The 20512-nt window shown below is 40.3% G+C and overlaps 1 protein-coding gene across 1 annotated transcript in view; it reads left to right on the top strand.

Annotated features, from left to right (window-relative positions):
* LOC110461877 (ectonucleoside triphosphate diphosphohydrolase 5-like) overlaps nt 1-20512 on the top strand; it is an 84418-nt gene that overhangs the window by 10371 nt on the left and 53535 nt on the right. The window contains exons 4-5 of the mRNA XM_021515596.1: nt 6126-6269; nt 13396-13471. Coding sequence (XP_021371271.1) covers nt 6126-6269; nt 13396-13471 — 220 coding nt within the window. The remainder of the gene's footprint in view (nt 1-6125; nt 6270-13395; nt 13472-20512) is intronic.

Genomic DNA, 20512 nt, shown 5'->3' with positions numbered 1-20512 from the left:
CAGACATGACCCAATACAGGTATGTTAACTAATATAATCTTACTACAAACGTAACCCAGTATCATTATGTTAACTAATATAGTCTTACTACAGGCGTTGACTTAGTACAGGTATGTTAACTAATATAATCTTACTACAAACGTAACCCAGTACAGGTATTTTTACTAATATAATCTTACTACAGACATAACCCAGTACAGGTATGTTAACTAATATAATCTTACTACAGACATGACCCAGTATCATTATGTTAACTAATATAATCTTACTACAGACATGACCCAGTACAGGTATGTTAACTATTATAATCTTACTACAGACATGACCCAGTACAGGTATGTTAACTATTATAATCTTACTACAAACGTAACCCAGTATCATTATGTTAACTAATATAATCTTACTACAGACATGACCCAGTACAGGTATGTTAACTAATATAATCTTACTACAGACATGACCCAGTACAGGTATGTTAACTAATATAATCTTACTACAGACATGACCCAGTACAGGTATGTTAACTAATATAATCTTACTACAGACATAACCCAGTACAGGTATGTTAACTAATATAATCTTACTACAGACATAACCCAGTATCATTATGTTAACTAATATAATCTTACTACAGACATGACCCAGTACAGGTATGTTAACTAATATAATCTTACTACAGACATAACCCAGTACAGGTATGTTAACTAATATAATCTTACTACAGACATGACCCAGTATCATTATGTTAACTAATATAATCTTACTACAGACATGACCCAGTACAGGTATGTTAACTAATATAATCTTACTACATACATGACCCAGTACAGGTATGTTAACTAATATAATCTTACTACAGACATGACCCAGTACAGGTATGTTAACTAACATAATCTTACTACAGACATGACCTAGTACAGGTTTGTTAACTAATATTATCTTACTACATGTACAGACATGACCCAGTACAGGTATATTTACTAATAGAATCTTACTACAGACATGACCCAGTACAGGTATGTTAACCCTTAGGCTGCCACGCACCACAATAGTGGTTTCGAAAAGTCGGGCTGTCAGTGCTGCGCTCGACAATAGTGGCGCTCGGTCTGTAGGTTTTTGATCAGTAAACAGGAAGTGTGAAAGCGTACTGTTGCTATACCAAACCCGAAAGCGTATAGTAGAAGGCTTCTGATTGGTTGTTTTGTCATTACTTTCGATATCCCCGGCAATGTACCCTAGTAATAACCAAAGTGTGCGAGAGTATTTCAAATCGGAAAAAATGTCATAAAAATGGCGGACGTGTAGATTGAAGGGATGAATATGATGGTAAACATTTATTCTCCAGCGTCACCTACGATGATAATAGTAGAGGTATGTTAACTCTTTCCGTACCGCAACTCCGGTCCGGATTCCGTACCAGATGTACTTATTAGACTCGCCCCCGCGCATATAACAAAATGGCGGATTATTAATGTACTTTTTAGACTAGGTGTAACTGCCGCAAGAATTGAACAGGTAAATGTGAACAAATATTGTTATTGTTTCATGTTCTGGTTCATAAACAAACCCTTTTCATTTTCGCAGCATAATGACTAACTGGCAGCTGATTATGACTGATAAATCAACATTTGTCTGGCAATAAATGATACGATTCCTTGCATTTAATGCAGCGTTGTAGTGCAGGTTTCCAATGGGGATTGATTATGGTTACGAATGTGGAGTCGTTGAGTTTTTTTTTCTAAATACAAGTAGATTCCATCAAGACTTATATTAGAATATTCAAATTTACTTCCATAATTCTCAACAAATATCTGATGATGAATTTACGAGTGTTCGTATCGAATTAAGTTGCCGCCATCTTGTTTACATTTGAGGCACCAAACGCAAACATCTTGCGGCAAATGCGAAAACATTAAGTCACATAATAAAAAAGTGTACTCTGCACCAATAATATTATTTCTTCCAAACTGATGGGTTCTGATTTTAGCGACAATTTTTTTTTTTTTCGCGACAGTCTCATGCGTAACCAACTAAACATCAGGCAGGTTACATCAAAGTCTCTCTTGTCGTGTGTACACAACAACGGGGATGAGACGGCCCTTTATTTTGTCGTCTGTACACGACAACGGGGGCCAGGATGACATATTGTTGTCGTGTGTACACGACAACGGTACGCAAAAGAGTTAACTTACCTTGCTAAGCCATGACATGACCCAGTAGAGGTACATTAACTTACCTCGCAAAGCCATGACATGACGCAGTAGAGGTACATTAACTTACCTCGCAAAGCCATGACATGACCCAGTATATAGGTACATTACCTGACCTTGCTAAGCCATGACATGACCCGGCAGAGGTACATTAACTTACCTTGCTAAGCCATGACATGACCCAGTATATAGGTACATTACCTGACCTTGCTAAGCCATGACATGACCCAGCAGAGGTACATTAACTTACCTTGCTAAGCCATCACATGGCCCAGTATATAGGTACATTACCTTACCTTGCTAAGCCATGACATAACCCAGCAGAGGTATCTTAACTTACCTTGCTAAGCCATCACATGATCCAGTAGAGGTACATTACCTTTCCTTGTGAAGCCATCACATGACCCAGTAGAGGTATGTTAACTTACCTTGCTAAGCAATCACATGACCCAGTAGAGGTACATAACCTTACCTTGCTAAGCCATCACATGACCCAGCAGAGGTATGTTAATTTAGCTTGTTTAGCCATCACATGACCCAGCAGAGGAATGTTGACTTACCTTGCTAAGCCATGACATGACCCAGTAGAGGTACATTACCTTACCTTGTTAAGCCATCACATGACCCAGCAGAGGTACATAACCTTACCTTGCTAAGCCATCACATGACCCAGTAGAGGTATGCTAACTTACCTTGTTTAGCCATCACATGACCCAGCAGAGGTACATTACCTTACCTTGCTAAGCCATCACATAACCCAGTAGAGGTACATTATCTTACCTTGCTAAGCCATCACATTTACCCAGTAGAGGTACATTACCTTACATAGATAAGCCATCACATGACCCAGCAGAGGTACATTACCTAACCTTGTTTAGCCATCACATGACCCAGCAGAGGTACATTACCTTACCTTGTTAAGCCATCACATAACCCAGTAGAGGTACATTACCTTACCTTGCTAAACCATGACATGTCCCAGTAGATGCACATTAACTTACCTTAATTGCTAAGTCATCACATGACCCAGTAGAAGTACATTACCTTACCTTGTTTAGCCATCACATGACCCAGTAGTGTTACATTGCCTTTCCTTGCTAAGTCATCACATGACTCAGTAGAGGTACATTACCTTACCTTGTTTAGCCATCACATGACCCAGTAGTGGTACATTGCCTTACCTTGCTAAGCCATCACATGACCCAGCAGAGGTACATTACGTTACCTTGCTAAGCCATCACATGACCCAGTAGAGGTACATTACCTTACCTTGTTTAGCCATCACATGACCCAGTAGTGGTACATTGCCTTACCTTGCTAAGCCATCACATGACCCAGCAGAGGTACATTACCTTACCTTGTTAAGCCATGACATGACCCAGAAGAGGTACATTACCTTACCTTGTTAAGCCATGACATGACCAAGTAGAGGTATGTTAACTTATCTTGCTAAGCCATCACATGACCCAGTAGAGGTATGTTTTCTTAACTTGCTAACTCACCGTTAACTCACCGTTGTCGACGTCATACCATAAGTCTTCGACTACTACTGACGCTTCTACTAATTCTACTGGTATGGACTCCCGTCCTGCACCTCCTGCTCTGTAGCATGCGGGGCTGAATTTTCCTGGGTGATGTTTCCACGCACCGTTCAGTCTTGATTTGAAACAGTTTAATGATGGAGCGTTTATTATGATGGAGTCTAAATTGTTCCAAGGTTCGGTCACTCGGTTAGAGAAGGCATTTCCTCTTAGTTTGCATTGGTCCTAAATCTTTTCTTGAAAAGTTTTTTGTTGTGTCCTCTGGTGTTGTGTGCGTTCTGTTCGGCCGCAAAAGTTGTGAATTTATCCACGTTGGCATCTACAAGTCTATTGCATATTTATAAAGGTTTACCATGTCTGCTCTTTCACGTCTACTCTAAGGAAGGTATTCCTAAAACTCGCAGACGCTCCTCATAGTTTAGATGTTTGAAATGTGGCCACGACGTTGAACATTTTCTAGAGTCTTCCGGTCCTTTTTGTACATTGGAAACCAGACTGATGTGCAGTACTCTAAGTGAGGTCTTACTAGAGACTTGTATAGATTTGCAAACAAAGCCATCACATGACCCAGTAGAGGTATGTTAACTTACCTTGTTTAGCCATTACATGACCCAGCAGAGGTACATTACCTAACCTTGCTAAGCCATCACATGACCCAGTAGAGGTACATTACCTAACCTTGTTAAGCCATCACATGACCCAGCAGAGGTACATTACCTAACCTTGTTCAGCCATGACATGACCCAGTAGAGGTACATTGCCTTAACTTGCTAAGCCATCACATGACCCAGTAGAGGTATGTTAACTTACCTTGCTAAGCCATGGCCATGACATGACCCAGAAGAGGTACATAACCTTACCTTGCTAAGCCATTACATGACCTAGTAGAGGTATGTTAACGTACCTTGCTAAGCCATGACATGACCCAGTAGAGGTACATTACCTTACCTTGCTGAGCCATGACATGACCCAGTAGAAGTACATTACCTTACCTTGCTAAGCCATGACATAAGCCAGCAGAGGTACATAACCTTACCTTGCTAAGCCATCACATGACCCAGCAGAGGTACATTACCTTACCTTGTTAAGCCATGACATGACCCAGTAGAGGTACATAACCTTACCTTGCTAAGCCATGACATGACCTAGTAGAGATATGTTAACTTATCTTGCTAAGCCATCACATGACCAAGTAGAGATATGTTAACTTATCTTGCTAAGCCATCACATGACCCAGGAGAGGAATGTTTACTGAACTTGCTAACTCACCGTTAACTCACCGTTCTCGACGTCATACCATAAGTCTTCGACTACTACTGACGCTTCTACTACTTCTACTGGTATGGACTCCCGGTCCGCAGCTCCTGCTCTGTAGCGTGCGGGGCTGAATTTTCCTGGGTGATGTTTCCACGCACTGTTCAGTCTTGATTTGAAACAGTTTAATGATGAAGCGTTTATTACGATGGAGTCTAAATTGTTCCACGGTTCGGTCACTCGGTTGGAGAAGGCATTTCCTCTTAGTTTGGTCCTAAATCTTTTCTTGAAAAGTTTTTTTGTTGTGTCCTCTGGTGTTGTGTGCATTCTGTTCGGCCGCGAAAGTTGTGAATTTATCCACGTTGGCATCTACAAGTCCATTGCATATTTTATAAAGGTTTACCATGTCTGCTCTTTCACGTCTGTACTCTAAGGAAGGTATTCCTAAAACTCGCAGACGCTCCTCATAGTTTAGATGTTTGAGATGTGGCAACAACCTGGTGGCACGACATTGAACATTTTCTAGAGTCTTTCGGTCCTTTTTGTACATTGGAAACCAGACTGATGTGCAGTACTCTAAGTGAGGTCTTACTAGAGACTTGTATAGATTTGCGAACAAAGCAATCACATGACCCAGTAGAGGTATGTTAACTTACCTTGTTTAGCCATCACATGACCCAGTAGAGGTACATTACCTTACCTTGCTAAGCAATCACATGACCCATTAGAGGTACATTACCTTACCTTGCTAAGCCATCACATGACCCAGTAGAGGTATATTACCTTACCTTGCTTAGCTATCACATGACCCAGCAGAGGTACATTACCTTACCTTGCTAAGCCATCACATGACCCAATAGAGGAACACGTACATTACCTTACCTTGCTAAGCCATCACATGACCCAGTAGAGGTATGTTAACTGTATGATCTTCCCACAGACATGACCCATTGCAAGTACGGAGGGTATGTAAACTAAAAAGTGATAAACTCTTAAATAGTGCTGCTGCAATTTGCCATCAACAAACTTTATTATGGTTTAATATAATTGTCATCAACACTTATGCAGATACTTTTAGATACATTCTTAATTTCCTATTAAATGATTGGTTTTATTACAGGGAGCAGAAAGTCTGAGGAAAATGCTAAACTTAGCGCTGAGTGTGGTACCAAGTAGCCTGCAACATGACACACCAATCACACTCAAAGCTACGGCAGGACTCCGGTTACTACCTGAAAAAAATTCAACCGAAATATTAAAAAGTGTAAGGGCTTATAAATACAGTATGTACGCATTTCATTCCTGGTAGCATCACTATTACGTTTTGTCGTGCTATCCTTCTGTTCAACCCTTCTCCACTTCTTCCTTTGCATTGTTTACTACCCTTCTCATTACCCAGCATGCTCCATATATGCTAACAGAGAAAAATAACTATCCTCCTTACCTTATCTCTTCCTTATCAGTAGTTAATACAGTTTTATCTCCTTTTTGTTTCCTTGCCTTGAAATTTCTGAAAAATGATAATTTCTGCTCTCTTTTCACTCACTATTCAATCTTATTCTCCTCCTGTAGTCCTGCCTCATTCCTGTCAACCAATGTGTGGGCTTTAGATGCATTAATAGAATTTGGCTCAAACTCAAACCCAGCATAACAGCACAATATTCTATTTTATTCCACTTAGTTAAAAGAAACTACTCTATTAGTCATGTCACTACTCCCCCTCTGTCTAACCCATCCTATAGTACCTACTACCTTGGTTCTGTCACTACTCCCCCTCTGTCCAACCCATTCTATAGTACCTACTACCTTGGTTCTGTCACTACTCTCCCTCTGTCTAACCCATCCTATAGTACCTACTACTTTGGTTCTGTCATTACTTCCCCTCTGTCCAACCCATTCTATAGTACCTACTACCTTGGATCTGTCACTACTTCCCCTCTGTCCAACCCATTCTATAGTACCTACTACCTTGGTTCTGTCACTACTTCCCCTCTGTCCAACCCATTCTATAGTACCTACTACCTTGGTTCTGTCACTACTTCCCCTCTGTCCAACCCATCCTATAGTACTTACTACCTTGGTTCTGTCACTACTCCCCCTCTGTCCAACCCATCCTATAGTACCTAATACCTTAGTCCTGTCACTACTCCCCCTCTGTCTAACCTATCCTGTAATACCTACTACCTTGGTTCTGTCATTACTTCCCCTCTGTCCAACCCATTCTATAGTACCTACTACCTTAGTGCTGTCACTACTCACCCTCTGTGTAACCCATCCTGTAGTACCTACTGCCTTAGTCCTGTCACTACTCACCCTCTGTGTAACCCATCCTGTAGTACCTACTGCCTTAGTCCTGTCTCTACTCCCCCTCTGTCTAACCCATCCTGTAGTACCTACTGCCTTAGTCCTGTCACTACACACCCTCTGTGTAACACATCCTGTAGTACCTACTACCTTAGTCATGTCACTACTCTCAATCTGTCTAACCAATCCTGTAGTACCTACTGCTTAGTCCTGTCACTGCTCACCCTCTGTGTAACACATCCTATATTACCTACTACCTTTGTCATGTCTCTACTCCCAATCTGTCTTACCCATCCTGTAGTACCTACTACCTTAGTCATGTCTCTACTCCCCCTCTGTCTAACCCATCCTGTAGTACCTACTGCCTTAGTCCTGTCACTACTCACCCTCTGTGTAACACATCCTGTAGTACCTACTACCTTAGTCATGTCACTACTCTCCATCTGTCTAACCCATCCTGTAGTACCTACTGCCTTAGTCCTGTCACTACTCACCCTCTGTGTAACACATCCTGTAGTACCTACTACCTTAGTCATGTCACTACTCTCCATCTGTCTAACCCATCCTGTAGTACCTACTGCCTTAGTCCTGTCACTACTCACCCTCTGTGTAACACATCCTGTAGTACCTACTACCTTAGTCATGTCACTACTCTCCATCTGTCTAACCCATCCTGTAGTACCTACTGCCTTAGTCCTGTCACTACTCACCCTCTGTGTAACACATCCTGTAGTACCTACTACCTTAGTCATGTCACTACTCTCCATCTGTCTAACCCATCCTGTAGTACCTACTGCCTTAGTCCTGTCACTACTCACCCTCTGTGTAACACATCCTGTAGTACCTACTACCTTAGTCATGTCACTACTCTCCATCTGTCTAACCCATCCTGTAGTACCTACTGCCTTAGTCCTGTCACTGCTCACCCTCTGTGTAACACATCCTGTAGTACCTACTACCTTAGTCATGTCACTACTCTCCATCTGTCTAACCCATCCTGTAGTACCTACTACCTTAGTCCTGTCACTACTCACCCTCTGTCTAACCCATCCTGTAGTACCTACTGCCTTAGTCCTGTCACTACTCACCCTCTGTGTAACACATCCTGTAGTACCTACTACCTTAGTCATGTCACTACTCTCCATCTGTCTAACCCATCCTGTAGTACCTACTGCCTTAGTCCTGTCACTGCTCACCCTCTGTGTAACACATCCTATAGTACCTACTACCTTAGTCATGTCTCTACTCCCAATCTGTCTAACCCATCCTGTAGTACCTACTACCTTAGTCATGTCTCTACTCCCCCTCTGTCTAACCCATCCTGTAGTACCTACTGCCTTAGTCCTGTCACTACTCACCCTCTGTGTAACACATCCTGTAGTACCTACTACCTTAGTCATGTCACTACTCTCCATCTGTCTAACCCATCCTGTAGTACCTACTGCCTTAGTCCTGTCACTGCTCACCCTCTGTGTAACACATCCTGTAGTACCTACTACCTTAGTCATGTCACTACTCTCCATCTGTCTAACCCATCCTGTAGTACCTACTGCCTTAGTCCTGTCACTGCTCACCCTCTGTGTAACACATCCTGTAGTACCTACTACCTTAGTCATGTCACTACTCTCCATCTGTCTAACCCATCCTGTAGTACCTACTGCCTTAGTCCTGTCACTGCTCACCCTCTGTGTAACACATCCTGTAGTACCTACTACCTTAGTCATGTCACTACTCTCCATCTGTCTAACCCATCCTGTAGTACCTACTGCCTTAGTCCTGTCACTACTCACCCTCTGTGTAACACATCCTGTAGTACCTACTACCTTAGTCATGTCACTACTCTCCATCTGTCTAACCCATCCTGTAGTACCTACTACCTTAGTCCTGTCACTACTCACCCTCTGTCTAACCCATCCTGTAGTACCTACTGCCTTAGTCCTGTCACTACTCCCCCTCTGTCTAACCCATCCTGTAGTACCTACTGCCTTAGTCCTGTCACTACTCCCCCTCTGTGTAACACATCCTGTAGTACCTACTGCCTTAGTCATGTCACTACTCTCCATCTCTTTAACCCATCCTGTAGTACCTACTGCCTTAGTCCTGTCACAACTCTCCCTCTGTGTAACACATCCTGTAGTACCTACTTCCTTAGTCTTGTCACTACTCTCAATCTGTCTAACACATCCTATAGTACCTACTACATTAGTCATGTCACTACTTTCCATCTGTCTAACCCACCTGTTGTACCTACTGCCTTAGTCCTGTCACTACTCACCCTCTGTCTAACCCATCCTGTAGTACCTACTGCCTTAGTCCTCTTAGTCTTGTCACTACTCTCAATCTGTCTAACACATCCTATAGTACCTACTACCTTAGTCATGTACCTACTTGTAGTACCTACTGCCTTAGTCCTGTCACAACTCTCCCTCTGTGTAACACATCCTGTAGTAACTACTACCTTAGTCATGTCACTACTCTCCATCTCTTTAACCCATCCTGTAGTACCTACTGCCTTAGTCATGTCACTAGTCCCCCTCTGTTACCCATCCTGTAGTACCTACTACCTTAGTCCTGTCACTACTCCCCTTCTGTCTACTACCTTAGTCATGTCACTACTCTCAATCTGTCTAACACATCCTATAGTACCTACTACCTTAGTCATGTACCTACTACCTTAGTCATGTCTCTACTCTCAATTTGTCTAACCCATCCTGTAGTACCTACTGCATTAGTCCTGTCACTATTCACCCTCTGTGTAACAAATCCGTTAGTACCTCTAACCCATCCTGTAGTACCTACTGGCTTAATTCTGTCTCTACTCACCCTCTGTGTAACACATCCTGTAGTAACTACTACCTTAGTCATGTCACTACTCTCCATCTCTTTAACCCATCCTGTAGTACCTACTGCATTAGTCCTGTCACTATTGTCATGTCACTACTTTCCATCTGTCTAACCCACCTGTTGTACCTCCTGCCTTAGTCCTGTCACTACTCACCCGCTGTGTAACACATCCTATAGTATCTACTACCTTAGTCATGTCTCTACTCCCAATCTGTCTAACCAATCCTGTATTACCTACTGCCTTACTCCTGTCACTTCTCCCCCTTTGTCTAACCCATCCTCTATAGTACCTACTACCTTAGTCATGTCACTACTCTCCATCTCTTTAACCCATCCTGTAGTACCTACTGCATTAGTCCTGTCACTATTCACCCTCTGTATAACAAATCCGTTAGTACCTACTACCTTAGTGATATGTCTCTACTCTCCATCTTTCTAACCCATCCTGTAGTACCTACTGTCTTAATTCTGTCACTACTCACCCTCTGTGTAACACATTCTATAGTACCTACTACCTTAGTCATGTACCTACTACCTTAGTCATGTCACTACTCTCAATCAGTCTAACCCATCCTGTAGTACCTACTACCTTGGTCCTGTCTCTACTCCCCCTCTGTGTAACACAACCTGTAGTTACTACTACCTTAGTCCTGTCACTACTCCCCCTCTGTCTAACTCATCCTGTAGTACCTACTGGCTTAATTCTGTCTCTACTCACCCTCTGTGTAACACATCCTGTAGTACCTACTACCTTAGCCTGTAGTACCTACTGACTTAGTCCTGTCACTACTCCCCCTCTGTCTAATCCATCCTGTAGTACCTACTGCCTTAGTCATGTCACTAGTCCCCCTCTGTTACCCATCCTGTAGTACCTACTACCTAGGTCATGTCACTACTCCCCCTCTCTCTAACCCATCCTGTAGTACCTACTACCTCTGTCACAACTCTCCCTCTGTGTAACACATCCTGTAGTACCTACTACCTTAGCCTGTAGTACCTACTGACTTAGTCCTGTCACTACTCCCCCTCTGTCTAATCCATCCTGTAGTACCTACTGCCTTAGTCATGTCACTAGTCCCCCTCTGTTACCCATCCTGTAGTACCTACTACCTTGGTCCTGTCTCTACTCCCCCTCTGTGTAACACAACCTGTAGTTACTACTACCTTAGTCCTGTCACTACTCCCCCTCTGTCTAACCCATCCTATAGTACCTACTACCTTGGTCCTGTCACTACTCCCCCTCTGTGTAACCCATCCTATAATACCTACTACCTTGGTTCTGTCACTACTCCCCCTCATTTTGGTCTTGGTGTGGCCTCCTGGTGGCAAAGTGGCGGGGCCCAATAGGGGAAACATAGCAAATTCTTCAAAATACTTGTTCTTCTGTAGGAATGACAGGATTTTGTCCAAATTTGGTATGGAGTATCCTTGGGTGAAGGGGAACCCTTAGTCCTGTCACTACTCACCCTCTCTCTAACCCATCCTGTAGTACTACTGCCTTAGTCCTCTCTCTACTCCCCCTCTGTGTAACACATCCTGTAGTACCTCCTGCCTAGGTCATGTCTCTACTCCCAATCTGTCTAACCAATCCTGTATTACCTACTGCCTTACTCCTGTCACTACTCCCCCTTTGTCTAACCCATCCTGTAGTACCTACTGCCTTAGTCCTGTCACTACTCACCCTCTGTGTAAACACATCCTATAGTACCTACTACCTTAGTCATGTACCTACTACCTTCTCCCCCTCTGTGTAACACATCCTGTAGTACCTCCTGCCTAGACATCCTGCCTTAGTCCTGTCACTACTCCCCCTCTCTCTAACCCATCCTGTAGTCCCTACTGCCTTAGTCCTGTCACTACTCACCCTCTCTCTAACCCATCCTGTAGTACCTACTGCATTAGTCCTGTCACTATTCACCCTCTGTGTAACAAATCCGTTAGTACCTACTACCTTAGTGATATGTCTCTACTCTCCATCTGTCTAACCCATCCTGTAGTACCTACTACCTTAGTCCTGTCACTACTCCCCCTCTGTCTAACCCATCCTATAGTACCTACTACCTTGGTCCTGTAACTACTCCCCCTCTGTGTAACCCATCCTATAATACCTACTACCTTGGTTCTGTCACTACTCCCCCTCATTTTGGTCTTGGTGTGGCCTCCTGGTGGCAAAGTGGCGGGGCCCAATAGGGGAAACATAGCAAATTCTTCAAAATACTTGTTCTTCTGTAGGAATGACAGGATTTTGTCCAAATTTGGTATGGAGTATCCTTGGGTGAAGGGGAACCAATTTTGTATAAACGGTGTGTCTGATAGGGGGGGGGGGTCAGAGAGGCAGGGCCAAATAAGGGATATAGAGGAATAGCTTTTATATATCCTTTTTACTTCCGTTAGGATGAAGGTATTTTGACAAAATTTGACCTGAAGCATCTTATGGGGAAGGGAAATCAATTTTGTGTAAATGGTGTGTCTGACCCCCCTGGGACCTGAGAGGTGGGGCCCAATAGAGGTAATTTAGCAAATTCTTGAAAATTCTTCTTCTGTAGGAATAACAGGATTTTGTCCATATTTGGTCTAAAGCATCATTGGGTAAAGGCACCCTGATTTTGTATCAAAGGTGGGTCTGACCCCCCTCAGGGCAGAGGTGGGGGGGGGAACATAGCAAATTCTTCAAAATTCTTCTTTCCCTGTAGGAATGACAGGAGTTTGTCCAATTGCATATATATATAACCCCTGACTAAGGATTTTGTCCAATTGCATATAGATATAACCACAGACTAACAATGTAGTACATGTACACTACCAGCAACATCTAGCTATTCCAACTTCAATTTTACTAACATTTCCAGGTGAGCGATACAGGCTCTCTGTGCCTCTTGTTATAAATGATCCAAGTGACATCAAAACCTACCGACAAGTGTGAATCTGATTCGCGAGGGGATATGTTTGCATTACACTACTATAAATGCAAAAAATCAAATAAAAGATAAGGCTTTTAAACGCAAAGTTCGTTCCACGTAATGGATAGGTTTTGACTGAATTGCGAAATTTGATAAGAACGGGGGAAATCAGCACTTGCATGAGGACCACAGAGCATGCTGTGGGAAGCTATATGGTAATCAATAATTAAACCTATTCATTCCCTTGAATGTTGATATCATATAAAATGTTTAAATTTGAACATATGATTGGATATACATTTCAGTGAAGATTCTTCTGTGACTTTGTTACTGTTGTTACAGGTTCGACATCTGTTTAGAGAGTACCACTTCCTAGTGCCTGATGATGCAGTCATGATTATGGATGGGGTAGATGAAGGTATTTCATGCATGTACTTAGCAAAATGTCAGAATGCACATGTCTAATTACCAAACATGTATTTTCAGCTCATAATTTGATAAACCATCTGTCTTGTGTTCGGTCAACGGCTGATCAGCTTTCAAATGTCTTGCCTATAGGCAGCATTCATTCGTAACGTTTGATTAGCTGTTACCCAGCTATCAATGGTCACTGATCAGATAGTATTGATTTTGTGCATGCAAATATATCATGATTATTAGTTTGATGCAATACAATTGAAATGGTTTGTCTTCCCTTTTTATACGCCCGTCAAATTTGATGGGAGTATTATGGTATGGCGTTGTCCGTCCGTCCGTCCGTCCGTCGGGCGTAAACTTTTGTTTGCCCGGCAATCTCCTCCTACATTTTTCGACCGATCTTTTTAAAACTTGGTATACATTATAATCATGATATGAAGTTGTGTCTCCCTGAAAAGAATTTTGATTCAACGATTTTTGCAAAAGTTATTGCCCTTTGTTCATTTCAGTATTTGATTTTTTGTCCGGAGGTAATCTCCTACATTTTTTGACAGATTTCTTTGAAACTTTGTAGGCTAAATAATCATGATATGTTGTTGTGTTTCCTTGAAAAGAATTTTGATTCAACGATTTTTGCAAAAGTTATTGCCCTTTGTTCATTTCAGTATAAAAAAAGATTATCCGGAGATTTTCTCCTGCATTTTTATAGCATGTCAGCAACCACTCTTTGAATGATGCAGATCTTATTTCACTGTAAGAAAGTATATAACACTATATGACATTCGACGGGCGTATATTAATTGTTCCGCCCCGCGGTACTCTTGTTATGTCGTGGCACAGTGTCAATAACAAGGGAGACTAAATTTTGTCTAAACAGAGGATGAGGGCCCTTTCGGTGCCGAGGCCCCCTTATGGCAGAGGACTGGGCCCAATAGGAGAAATAGAGCTTAATATTTAAAATTCTTCTCCTTCCAAGTGATTGGAGGGATTTTAACCAAATTTGTTCTAGAGCATCCTTTGACAAGTGGAACTCAGGGTTATATAAACAGTGTATGTGGCTCGTCAGGGAGCAGAGGGGTGTTGCCTAATAGGGGGAATAGAAGCAAATCCTTCACTTTCCTAATAAATGTAGGGGTTTTATCCCTACCCTATAACCAAATGTAAAACATGCCACCAGGATTGGCCTGGAGGTCCAGACCACTCCCTGGAGACTACCTCCCCAAGGTCATAGGGGTTAAAGCTATTAAACACTCAAATAACTTACTATGAAGAACCAAAATCTTTGGGTTCATGATGAATGTCGCTAGTAACTTGCAGGCAATGGGTGTCACAAAATAAAGGAATCAAAGTGACCTTCACCTATAATCAAGGTCACAGGGGTCAAATCTCTTGAAACACTGACAGAACCTTTTCTGGAGACCTGGGAAGCCTGCAGTCATGATAAATGCCAACCAGTTTGCTTTTATTGAATATGCTACAAAGTTTCCGTAGTACTTCCGTACCATTACCTTAGCATGTCCGTAGCACTTGCGTAGCGTTTCCGTAGCACTTCCGTATCGTTTCCGTAGCACTTGCGTCTACATCTTTCCATTTAAAAAGCGTTTGTGAAACGTTCGGTCGAAAATTTTACGGAATATATATTTGTCGAAACGAATTGTAAAAAAAGAATCATTATAAACCGCATTACGTGAAAATTATTCTGATTATCATAATAGTCTGAAGAAAAAAAATAAAAAAAATGACAGCTTTCACATACATGGATGTATACGAAACAGCCCTCACCCATGGGCCTACTGTGTGTTCCCCACACCAGCAGCTAGGCCTTAGGGGTAATTTAAATAACAGGCTTACAGCTGGCCATGTGGTAATGACCTGTCCCTTGTTGAAGGTATAAATAACTTTAGTGGCCGTTATAAAGGTTGATAGGGCAACATGACCACCCGCTGACAGATACATTTCTTTCAATGAGTGAGTAAAAACATGGCGGCGAGAGTAGATTGCCTGTAAGACCGGCAGAGATGAAATGGCATGTATACCTCCGAGAAGACACTACTCAGCTTGCTCTATGCTTAAAATGAAAGTGAAGAACCAAGGGGTGTAAGTAGTATGAAAGTTTGGACTTTTGGAATGTGTTTATGGGCCGAAAACGGAATATTAACAGGGGAAGGTCTGACGGTGCGGGCCACTCACCCGTGACCACTATTAGTGACACGCATACAGGTACAACCAGCACGCGCAGCCCAAGTGAATGTCAGCCTGTAATAAGTGATGTTTTAGCAAGTGCACACAGAGAGTTATATTGTCACCACATAAACACTATGTCACAGCCTCAACCGCAAGTTCCATCGGAAATGTTTTACACTTCAGGGGTGCAAGGAACATGTAATATTGCCTCGTCCACACCCCCCTACCCGCCCCAGTCGTCACCTCGGCTTGACATGGTATCCACGATATTTACAACAGACTCGCCAAACTGGACGTCTTGGATCAAATTAATATTAAACTAAATACAATGGACGAAAAATTGTGTAGCATGGATAAATCTATCGTTGATATCAAACGCGAGCTGACTATCCATTCGGAACATATAGAGAATAGTGACTTTCACTACTCCTTGTTGGAGGAACGTCTCTCCAAAGTTGAGCAACAACGTGATGAAGCCCAGCAACAGACATACGAGGTCAAGGAGATGCTGCTCGAGGACCAGACACAATCCATGAAAATCAACTTGTTGTTTGGGGGCATTCCAGAGACGGAGACTGGCACGTAAACTCACCCTAAAAATACCGAAGCAGTACTTCATGATTTCATAAAGAATGAGCTTGGAATAGAGGATGATATACCGTTCCAACTGGTGCACCGACTCCGTCCACGACATGATGGCAGGCCACGCTCGATCGTGGCGGTGTTTAGTGATAGGAAAGATAAGGACAGAGTATTATCAGCGGCTCCCACTAAATTACACTCCAAACCGATGTATCACGTCAATGAACAGTTCCCATATGAAATCAATGAAAGACGTAAAATACTCTATCCTGTCATGAAAGAGGCGAAAAGAAAGAACCAAGCGGTAAGAATGAGAGCTGATAAACTCTTCATTAACGGCCAGCGCTACTTCCCACCACCACCCGGACCGACATCACACCAACCACTGCCTAGCCATGGGGTTCGTGTTCAGCAGCAGAATCCGAACAACCCAGTCAGACCCAATCCCCCCGGAACCAATGCAGGTGGATACCGCTAGGGGTGCGCAACAAGAGGTCCCCCCTATGAACATTCTCGTGAGAAAAAAACCCTTAAGTTTTCTGTACTTAACGTCTGTGGACTTAAGTCCAAATTGATATTACTTGAATTTATAGAAACCATTAAATCCAATGATATACTAGTTGTGCTCGAGAGTAAAACTGATAAATATGACGCACTGGAATTGCCCATTGGTTATACATATCATGCTAAACATCGAAAATCTTGTAAAAAGAAATCAGGCGGTATTGTTGTAATTTATAAAGAGAAAATGAAAAGTCATTTAAAATTTCATTGTACAGAAACTGAATATATCCAGTGGATGACAGTTTCAAAAAAACTACTGGATACAGATTCTGATGCATTATTTGGATGTGTATACTTGCCTCCAGAAAATTCAAAATACATTAATAATGATGCATTTAATGATATTGAAAATGAATTACTAGACTTGTCAAACGGACACAAATATGTTGCACTAATGGGTGATTTTAATGCGAGAACTAAAGTCCTACCAGACTATGTTATTCCTGATCAAACTTTTCTTGAATCACTGCATATTACTGTAAATGATGAATTATACGCATACATGTATGACTTTGAAAAATTACCTGTATATCAAATTCCTTTGGATCGATATAGTGAAGATAAATGTAACCCGAATAACTTCGGGTATCAACTTCTAGATCTATGTAAAAGAACTAATTTATACATTGCTAATGGAAGAGTTGGAAAAGATCGTCATATTGGTAAAAAAACATGTAACGATGTCAGTTTAGTAGATTATTTGATTGTCTCATCAGAATTATTTAATATTATTGAAGATTTTGAAGTGAAAGAATTTGATCCACTGCTCTCTGATGTACATTGTCGCTTAGAATTTAATTGCACTTGTAATGATAGCTACTCCCCTAAATATCCCCCTAAAGTGACCATGGAATGCAACGATTTTGTAAAATGGAAGCCAAACAAAAGGCAAGAATTTTCAAACCATATTGAAGGAAATGAAACTGTTAGACTGGCAGTTTTACTGCAAACGATAAATGATATATCAAACCAATCTGAGATGGATGATGTTGTACATGAAATAAGAAATATTTTCTCTGATACTTGTAAATCCGTTTTTGGTGTTAAAAAGAATGTATACACGCCTTGTAATAATGACAAAAACACTAAACAATGGTTTTCACATGAATGTGCCAAGAAAAGACGCGAGTTTAATATCGCTAAGCATAACTATAAAATGATAAAAAATAATTTGAATAGGAAAAGGTTGAAAAGGAAAGGTAAAGAATATCGTATTACTATGAAAAAATGTTATATAAACTTCCAAGATAAAATGGAGGGAGAAATAAGAAAAACCTCAAAAAGTGATCCTAAAAAGTTTTGGGATATCTTGAACAAAATAGATTGTACGAGGAAAAATATCAAAGTAGATAAAAAAATAGATGAAATTTTCAATTATTTTAAAAATCTTAATACTGATAACAGTGATGTGGAAGAATTTCAGTTACCTACATTAGATGAAAATATGTATGACCATGTTTTAAATGGTCCAATAACTGAGACAGAGATAAGGAAATCTGTTAAACATCTTAGTAATAATAAAGCATGTGGAAACGATGAGATCCTGAATGAACATATAAAATATTCTTTAGAGCCTTTTATAAATATATATGTCAAATTATTTAATACAATATTAGATACTGGTATAATACCTAAGTCATGGACTGTGGGGCTAATTAAACCAATATACAAAAACAAGGGCGACATTAATGACCTTGACAACTATAGAGCAATAACTTTAGTATCGTGTTTGGGAAAACTTTTTACATCTATACTAAATGATAGATTGAATCAATTATCTGATCAAATAAATCTTATTCATGGAAGCCAAGCTGGCTTTAGGAAAGGTTATTCTACTACAGAAAATATATTTGTAATGCAAACACTAATATCAATGTATTTCTCCTATAATAAAAAGTTATATTGTTCATTCATTGACTTTAAAAAAGCCTTTGATACAGTGTGGAGGGTTGGACTTTGGGAAAAAATGCTGAGAAGCAATATCAATGGCAAAATACTAAATGTAATCTATAACTTATATACTGATACTAAGTCATGTGTAAAAAATGGAAACGAGCAGACTCAGTTCTTCACGAGCAATATCGGTTTAAAACAAGGGGAAAATTTATCGCCATTTTTATTTTCGATCTACTTGAATGATCTAGAGGAGTTCCTGTCTAATAATGAGGTGAAATGTCTCAAAGATATTGATAATCTTAGTCAAAATTGTATTGGAATGTACCTAAAATTGTTTATTTTGTTATATGCGGATGACACTGTTGTACTGGCAGAATCGCCCGAGGGTCTACAGAAAGCTTTAGATGTCTTCGGCGATTATTGTAAAATATGGAAATTACATGTTAATACAAATAAATCTAAAATAGTTGTCTTTTCAAAACGAAAATCGAAAATCAATAGTACATTTATGCTTTGCGGAGAGGAAATTGAAATTGTAGATTCTTATCCGTACCTTGGGTTATTGTTTAACTATACTGGAAACTTTGGTAAGGCGAAAAAGAAACTAGCTGAACAAGCCCAGAAAGCATTATTTGCTTTATATAGGAAAATCAGAAATATCAATTTACCAGTAGACCTACAGTTTGAACTTTTTGATACATTAATATTGCCTATACTGTTATACGCGTCAGAGATATGGGGATTCGAAAATATTACCCTCTTGGAAACGATACATTTGAAATTTATAAAAAAAGTTCTCAATTTAAGGAAATCTACGCCTAATTATATGGTATATGGAGAATCGGGACGTTTTCCTTTAGAAAATACTATTAAAAATAGAATGATTTTATTTTGGCACAAACTAATAACAGAAAATGGTAAAGTATCGAGTCAGTTATATAATATTATACATGCAATGCACGAAACGGGCGCATTTCACTCGAAGTGGCTAAATTTTATCAAAACTACACTAAATGATCTAGCTTTGACATATATCTGGACATCTCAAAAAGTGACTACTCTAGAATGACAAAAACTTAAACATGTTATAACACAAAAGCTTAATGACCAGTTTATTCAAAAGCGGTATGCCGATATCGAAAAAAGTAGTAGAGGACAACATTATCTATTATTTAAATCTAATTTTGGTTTTGAAAATTACTTAACTCAATTAAACAATAATTTGTAATAGAAATGAAACAGGAGATGAATTTCATTAATTGTTTAAATGTCAACAAGAATCCATACGCCAGATTAGGGAAAAATTTATTCCAAAATATTATTACACCAATCCAAATGTTGATAAAATGAAAGGAATGTTCACAATATGTAACAAATGATTAATGAAAAGGGTTAGTACATTTCTTGTAAAACTGCAAATAAATATAAAAAAAATAACAATTGAAATAAATCAGTATGTCAAAAATACTATACTTTGCATTATGATTATGGCAGTGAAGATAATTTGCTGTGAAAATTGAGTATCCAATACATATATGACTAATGCTGATAAATCTGTTCATGTATATTCTTCTGTGTCACATGCCTGAACTCATGCTGAATCTGTTCATGTGTAATCTACTCTCACTCGTGTGAACTAATGCTGAATCTGTTCACATGTAATCTACATGTGTGAAATAATGCTAAATCTGTCCTTGTATAATACTACTGTTTCACATGTATGAAATGAGGATGTGTAATCTTACTGTTTCACATGTATGAAATAATTATGTGTAAACTTACTGTTTCACATGTAAGAAAATAATGTTGAATCTGT

This window comes from Mizuhopecten yessoensis, unplaced genomic scaffold (assembly GCF_002113885.1).
Source record: "Mizuhopecten yessoensis strain PY_sf001 unplaced genomic scaffold, ASM211388v2 scaffold10697, whole genome shotgun sequence".
In the NCBI taxonomy this organism is placed as follows: domain Eukaryota; kingdom Metazoa; phylum Mollusca; class Bivalvia; order Pectinida; family Pectinidae; genus Mizuhopecten; species Mizuhopecten yessoensis.
Note: the sequence above shows the minus strand (reverse complement) of the source record. Positions and strands in the feature narration are given on the sequence as shown.